The sequence below is a fragment of the Azolla caroliniana genome, unplaced genomic scaffold, assembly GCF_043228905.1.
Source record: "Azolla caroliniana isolate FFs.n. ecotype wild unplaced genomic scaffold, voAzoCaro1.0.p SCAF_843, whole genome shotgun sequence".
Classification (NCBI taxonomy): domain Eukaryota; kingdom Viridiplantae; phylum Streptophyta; class Polypodiopsida; order Salviniales; family Salviniaceae; genus Azolla; species Azolla caroliniana.
Window position 1 is genome coordinate 1 of NW_028231278.1, and position 8,244 is coordinate 8,244.

The window sequence follows — 8,244 nt, forward strand, 5'->3', positions numbered from 1 at the left end:
AAGAGCAGGAACAGATGTTCAGAATACAGGAATAGAGGTACAAAGAACTGGTAATCAACATATTACAGATTTACAAATAAAATTGAAAATATTTTCCAGAATTTTAGATGTAATAGCATAGAGAAAAGCCTTACCGATCCAACCCAGAAGCCGTGATACACTGTACCGCAAGAACCTAGGCATGTGAATCAAAAGTAATGAAAAGAAGAACGGATAAAGAAATGTCCAGATCAAAGAAGTACAAAGATATGAATCAGAATGTTACATCATAGAAAGAACTACAGAAGTCAAAATAGGAAGTGTTTGGATAGAAGGATATAATAACAAAGTAGTGAGAAATGTAGTTGATGTACCTTCACCAATTTTCTCACAAATTGTCAACGATTTCCATTCTATCTCACAATCTCGCATATCCATCTCAGCGTTATCTCCCATTTTACATATGGTATCACTGCATGCGTAATCCGGCTCATTTTCACAACACGAAGAGCGACCTCGAAAGATTTTCATATTATTAATTTCTGCACATTCTAACTCTTGCCCTCCTATGAGATCTTCATTCAAGTATATGTCAGTGGCATGCACTTGAGGCCGTACAAGTACATCCTTTTTCAGGTGTGATTTTTGGTTGGAGCTTAGTAAAGCATTTCTAGAATAACCTTCAAGACGAACGTCATCTACTTTATATCTTTTTGTTGTCTGTGGGACGAATGTTTCCCCCCAAAATGCATTTAGATTATCGGCAGACATATGGGTTCTCTCGTTCTCATTGGCCTTTAAATGCTTCTTCAAAACTCCACACCCAATATTGTGATGATTTAGAAGTACTTCGTCCAGCTTGAAGTGGGGTGAAAGCTTGGGGGATGCAATGTTGGAAGCCAGCCTAGAGTTCTGAGAAAAACAGACAATAAACAAACCAACCATAAACTAAATGATATTTAGAAATCTTAGGGGAAACAACCACCACAAATTTCAGAAACATAGGAGACACTAATTTAGCAGTAATAAGAGAATACAACACCATTGAACTAGAATTATCACGCATTTTGGAAGCCTGAGAAAGTATAACATTAACTTTATTAGCCATAATACAACATTGTTCAGACTCCCTCCAGGGGATAGTCAAACCACCATTAATTTCATCACAATAAGAGAATACAACACCATTAAACTAAATTATCATGTATTTTGGAGAAATTACAACATCAACTTTATTAACCATAATACAACATCGTTCAGAGTCCAAGGGGGAGACAAACCACCATTAACTATATTAACCATAATATCACCTAGTCTGGGATCTAAGAAAGGAGAAAATCATTCCATTAACTAAAGTAACCATAATATCACTAAATTTGGAGAATGCTTAACTATATTAATCAATAATATCATATTGCTCGGAAATCCAATAGCCATTTTACCATAACATCACATACTTTGGACTTTTTACGGAAAGAGACTCGTCATTAGCTAAATTAATCACAATATCACATAATTTGGATTCGGAATCTATAGGAAGACAAAGAGCCAGAACTAAAGTCGGCCATAATATCAATCTAACCCTTAATGGGTAATTTCAAAGATACACCAAGCAATATCAAAGTTATATGGATAAGAGACCACAAATCATTAACAGTTAAACATCATAGCAATCTATCACATAGCATAGAATTCGAGAAGATATATCTACCATGTTCGATAAAGAAGACCCGATCATCATTCCCGACAGTCCCTGGGCCTGTTGGTGTTGCTTATGCTTGATCGTGAATGGGTGTAGACAGCGTCCAACACCAACACTGCTCGAAAATAGCCGAGCATCATGGCTCACTCCAACAACCCCCACCATTTCTCCATTGTCATCATATATGGGTGTGTTGGTAACAAGACCAAGGAAAAGCTCACCCGATTTCTTCAAGAGCGGGAATTGACCATTCCATTGCTCCCCAGTCCTCACCAAGTTAGATATAATCTTATATCCAGCATTAAAATGTTCCTTCCGAACGACAAGTTCAAATATACTCCTCCCCAGAGCTTCTGATTGCGAGTAACCGAAGAGCAACTCAGCATTCCGGTTCCTAAAAGGAAAACAGAAAATCCTTATGCATTGCCGTGCACAATTTCTAAGATCACTACATTAAGGGGGTGGAAATATTGAACATGTTTTCTTTTGTTCTGTTTGGCAAAACAGTAAAAATACAGTGGATTAAAAGAAAACGAAGAAACAACTAGGATCTCTAAGGCATGTTACCAGTATATCACCTCAGCACTAAGAGTAAAGATATAGACAGCTTGACCAATAGATTGGAGGAGATGTTTTTCCGAGATGTTCTTTGAGATGGGGACCGACTGTTCACTATAGGTCAGGACTTCTTGCGAGTTATGGCCAATAAGAGGAAGCAAAGAAGTAATTCTTTGTGAAGTTTCCCTATTCCATGTATCATTAGTGCTCTTCTTGACATTTGGAGGTATCCAATGGACTTTGTTGAGAGCTGAATTCTTCGAGTAAGTGGGATAGGATTTATACTCAGTCTGAGCAGGGTTCAGAAGCTTGGCAATCTGAGCCCGAAGGAGCGCATGGTCTGCCTCAAGCTCTGCAATTCTCTTTATCAAGGCATCCTGCGATGATGATGATGATGATGATGATGATGATTCCTGTGACACAGATTCTGGAGATTCTTTCTGGGACAGAGAGAGCAGAGATTCTTCCTGGAACGGCGGCAATGATTTAAGATATTCTTTTCCTGAAGCAGAAGTGGTGCCTGCATTGTTAGGATCTCCAGAAGATTCCAACCCCGAAATTTGAATCGAAGATTCCATTTTCAATAATGAATTAACCCCCTGATTCTCTTCGATTGCAGATATAGCCTGAGATTGTATAATTATTCCAATGAGAAGAAATCGAACCCAACCCACCAAACCCAATCGGATCGAAATTAAGTCTTCCAATTGACCTGAATTGGATTCAATAGAACTGAGAATCTATGCCTGCTCCAGAAAATTAACCAAAAATATGAGTTTCTCCCAGAAACCTCGCAAAGAGCCAGACCGAACCAGTATCCTTCTGAGAGAGCTTGAACCAAAAAGAAAGTAGGATGAGAATTTCCGATGAACTGAATTGATTTGAAATCGAATCAGACAGAGCCCCGAATGGTGAACCAAAAACACCGCATGAGCCCCTTGGTGATGAACCGAATGCAAACACCCAAAAAAGAATCTTCCGGGTCTCGAAATTGAATCTGAGTATTTCCGAGAAACCAAATCGAATGGAATGGAATGGAATTGAAGAGAATCGAAACCTTTCGGGCAAGAAGCTGAGAATTATCAGAGAAGGGAAAGGCCGAGGCAAGAAGCGGAGCTATTCAATGAGAATCAACACGCTAGAGAGAGAGAGAGAGATTTCTGGAAGAAAGTTTCTGCACAAACTTGCACTTATCACAGACAGACAGACAGACAGAGATGAGACAGACAGAGATGAGAGAGATTCTAAATATGAAAAGAATCCCTGTTGGGTCGATCTGTGGGAGGGAGGGGGGATGCTGTACGATCTCTCTCATTAGAGAATTGGAAACCCTAAACAGGTAACGAATTCATAGCCATACCATGAGCAGAAGAAGAATCGGAAGAAGAAAGGAGGGGAGTCCGGAGCAGGGGAAGATGATTATTCTAGAAAGAAAGAGGAGAGAGAGAGAGAGAGAGAGAGAGAGATTATGGTGATGGTGATGATGGCGGTGATGAGGATGAAGAAAGAGATGACGTTTACACAGACAGACAGACAGACAGACAGAGGATCAGTCAGTCAGTCAGTCAGTTTTGGGGGAGGGGGCTTCCTAAGGTTTCCATGGCTACTAGAAGAAGAAGAAGAAGAAAGGAGACCATCTATATGTATGTATGTATGTATGTATACTAGAAGAAGAAGAAGAAGAAAGGAGCCCATCTATATGTATGTATGTATGTATGTATGTATGTATGTATGTATGTATGTATGTATGTATGTATGTATGTATGTATGTATGTATGTATGTATGTATGTATGTCTGTATGTATGTATGTATGTATGTATGTATGTGGGTATGTATGTGTGTATGTATGTGTGTATGTGTGTGTGTGTATGTGTGTATGTATTTGTATGTATATGGATATGGATATGGCGTCACGATGTTCGGCCTTTGCCATCAGGTTTCGATTTGTCCGACGTCACCGACCCGTCCCGACCATCTTGTTCCCCATCTGGCTTTCTATTGCTCGATTTGTCCGACGTGACCAACCCGTCCCGACCATCTCGTTCTCCATCCTGGCATCATTTGGCCTTTCTATTGCTTGTAGACTAGTTAGTTAGTTTTGGGGGAGGGGGGTTCCTAAGGTTTCCATGGCTACTAGAAGAAGAAGAAGAAGAAGAAGAAGCAGAAAGGAGCCCATCTATATGTATGTATGTATGTGTGTGTGTGTGTGTGTGTGTGTGTGTGTGTGTGGATATGGCGTCACGATGTCCGGCCTTCGCCATCAAGTTTCAATTTGTCCAGCCTGACCGACCCGGCCATCCCATTCCCCGTCTGCTCGTGCACCCACCCCCACTCATCACACCCCTTATTGTATGTGGATTGTACTTGTACTCGTACGTTGACCTCGATCGATCCACCCATCTTCTGTGCCCGATTTGTGTGCGCAATAGCATATGCACTTGCAACCTTACAGTCTACCTTTGCCATCCATATAGATAGATAGATATAGAGTTCACACTCGATTGACGCTTTCGTTGTGATGATGATTCCCCAATCAAATGCGTTGGTATGCACATATCTATCTATATACATATGCCACCACACATGTGCCGCTTGCTAACTAATTGCATGGGCCAGTGTTGACAATTTCGATGGAATCGATGCAACTCTGATGCTCGTGCCTCACCCCAGGTTCCCTTCTTCATACTCACCAATGCAACAACACCTTTGGCCTATAACTTTCATCACACCTTTGGAACGCGGAAAAACTTCATCAAGGCTCGATGCTTCTACTACTATGTGCGATTCACCAAGACTTCGAACGTTGTAATGAATGCCCATATTGATGCATAGTCAATGATTTTGTTTTCTTGTCTATTGTGTGACAATGCTCAACTTTAGTGGTTGGTAAAAGTTATGCTCACCCTTTAGCTGGTGATCATGTATTAAGTCTCTTTTGATGTATGTCGTAACAAATTTCAAGCAATGCTTCAGCATTTTGAGCATGAGCCTACTTTCATCATGTGGCATACCTTTACTTCTCGCATGAAGATGTAAGATGTAACATAACCTCTTTGATGTGTCTTGTTCTCATTCTCATTGTATTTGCATTTTCTTTGGTTAACTTCATACTTCCTTGACTTGAGGATTTTGAGAGGACCCCATAGGGTCCATGTTGGAAAAGCGATCAATTACAAAACTAATTGAAAGATTTGGTTATGCTTTTCCGCAATGGGTAAGGCCAAGAAGTGATGGATACATAAGATGCAAGCAACACCCCTTCCCCCACTTTGCCATGCATACTCACAACATTGAATTCAAGCATTCTTCTACTTGTTAGGATTGACTTTTATCACACTTCGTCCACACTTGATATGGGCGGAATTTTTGCAACACCTTTGCTCAACGATTGGCAATAATGATCACACATTCATTCAATGTACTTGTGCTTAATCACCTTGTCCTTGGCTATGTGAAATTGCCTCAATTAGGAGGATTACAATGCACAATCTTGTCTTAAATACAAAAAATCCAAACTTGGATGTGTAGAACATGTTGACACTTAAACTTTGGTACATATTCTAATGTATGGATCCCTACACAATGAGCAATTATTGTTCTTACTTGATATTCACAATCTTGAATCACTCCATCAATTGACTATATCCATTCATCCATAAGATTTGAATACCTTGCAATGTTGAAAAGAAGTTTGTGATTGATTTTCCTAGTTCCATTAAGCCTCTCATTTCAAGCTACTATGGAAGGTGATCACGATTCTCCATCACTTCATGTTGATACTATGGAAGGTGACCTATAATTAATGAGCGTGAAGCTTTAGTAGAGATGTGTTATTGAAGCGATTAAGCTTGAGAAGAAGATCAAATTTGTGATAACTCTTTTGTACCAACTTATAACTCTATCCTTGTGAAGGCTATAATGAGGCATATGAATGCATTGACAATAAATGTATATGATTTCATTACATATCAATAGACATATGGAAAATGGTATTGCATGATAGTGTGACGGATCTGTATGGCCATGGATGGAACCATGTCGATCAATGCATTTAATAGGCAAGATCTATTCCAATGGCTGGAAAAAGTTACAAAATTTCTGTTTAGAAGGCTTATGGTGCACGGATGTGTTTAACCATTTCAATTATATCACAACAAACCAAAAGAAATTGAAAACATCCTCACTTTGTAGATTAGGAGATGATCGAGAAAGGAAGATATTATAAACCAAATTGGATATATGTTAAGAGAAACAAGACTCATGCCCCCACTTAATGAGTGGTTCATTAAATGTTACCTTATCAGGACAATATCGAGTTGATATATCACGTGCATTTTAGACAAAAAAAACTTTGGCAAAGATATGTTGACCTTTTTTCATTGCTAGAAATTTTGCCGACATTTGATTAGTTTTCTCAAGGGTAACGTTTCAGTCTTATTATTTATAAATGTAAATATAAATTGTTGCATTTTTATGCTCCAAGTTAAATCCCTGCTACACTAAAAAAAGACACATAGAAAAGAAGTTGACAGTTGCTCCAATCATTAGGCTTGATCATTAAAGCTCTTTTCACATGGTGGTGATAAGTCTCAAAGAATTCTTGTTTGTTTTGTACCCAGAAGGTACCATTAGGCACGAAACTTTGTAGGTATTCTTCATTTCAAGCATTGCCTTTTAGTTTTGATGTTTGAAATACATTTTTTTAAGACACACAAGAGAGGAAGATTATGTGCCTTCATTTTCATATCAATGGATGTGGAACAAAAATTACGGTCCTGATAGGTGACTTTCACTCCAATAAGGCGAAAAATAACAACTATCTCTAGCTATGTGAATCCAACCTTAAAAGGATCACAAAGAATATGATGGATTCATTATATATAATGTCTTATTGATGATCTCATTCATGACCTCTGACAAATATGGCACAAGTTCAAACACTTTTTTAACGAAAATTCTTATATATCTATCATTCTTATTTTTTGCCCATAGGAAAATTCTCAAGCACAAGATAAACTTCCGAGTAGAACTCATCGAGGATTTAATTTTAGGACAATAACTTCTCGATTTAGTGCTTGGCACATTCAAAGTTGTAAGACAGAAAGCACAATGCCTCAAGTATTACTCCATAAGTAGCATTGGTAGTTCTTTACTTTTTTTAGTTAAAGGAAGCACACTTCTATGGGGGAGTTAATGATGTGGAGTTCATTATGAAGACACTATGAAACATGTAAGTTCTTATTAGTAGTTCATTATTAAAGCGAGCATCCTTGTCTTTAACATTACGTTCCCCGAAGATAACATTGTATTCCAAGCAAAAACTATTGTCTCAATTCAAGCACAAATGATTGTTTCGATACAAGAACACGTGATTCTTTTGATACAAGCATAACAACTCTATGCACCAAAACCCAAACATCATATATGCAATTTTTTTCTCCTAGTCATATATAGGTCAAATGAGTAACGATAGATTATCATGCACATTTCTCAAGGACTTTTGAGCAAAAAATAGTTAATCCATCATAATAAAATGTATACAAATGCACATATGTATGCACAAGGCTTCCCATGTGTAACATAAGGTAATAATTGAAAATGATATGTATATTCATATGTGAATCGATGTAAACAATTATATATTTGCACATGTATATGTTAGATAACTACAAAGCATTGAAAACCGAGCAAGCAAGTTTAATCTTTCAAAGATAACCTAACTTAACTTATGATACAACTCTAGATTTACTCGTCTAATCTACACAATAAAAAGCATTTGTCTTATATGTCGACTTGGCATTTGGAGTCCACGAAGAGCTACGTTAACTTGTCTGTGCAATAACATACAATTAGTAAGTCAAAATGAATCATTTTATTTAATTTAGCATCGCTAGGATTTTGGAGATACAAATAGTATCAATGTCATTTGTAGATGCAATAAATAATTGGCATCATATTTCTAACATGAAAGATAAGTCTTTTACAAGAATCGATGTGTGATATG

General features: G+C 37.9%; 1 protein-coding gene across 1 annotated transcript; it reads right to left on the reverse strand.

Moving 5' to 3' along the window:
- Nucleotides 1-66: 66 nt before the first annotated feature.
- LOC147847584 (uncharacterized) lies at nucleotides 67-2,980 on the reverse strand (the record flags this gene model as incomplete). The annotated part of the gene is made up of 4 exons (XM_087339020.1): nucleotides 2,249-2,980; nucleotides 1,691-2,075; nucleotides 354-891; nucleotides 67-175 (listed from the first exon to the last, which is right to left on the reverse strand). Coding segments are annotated over exons 1-4 (1,601 nt in total), but the record flags the coding sequence as incomplete, so codon positions are not given.
- Nucleotides 2,981-8,244: the final 5,264 nt, after the last annotated feature.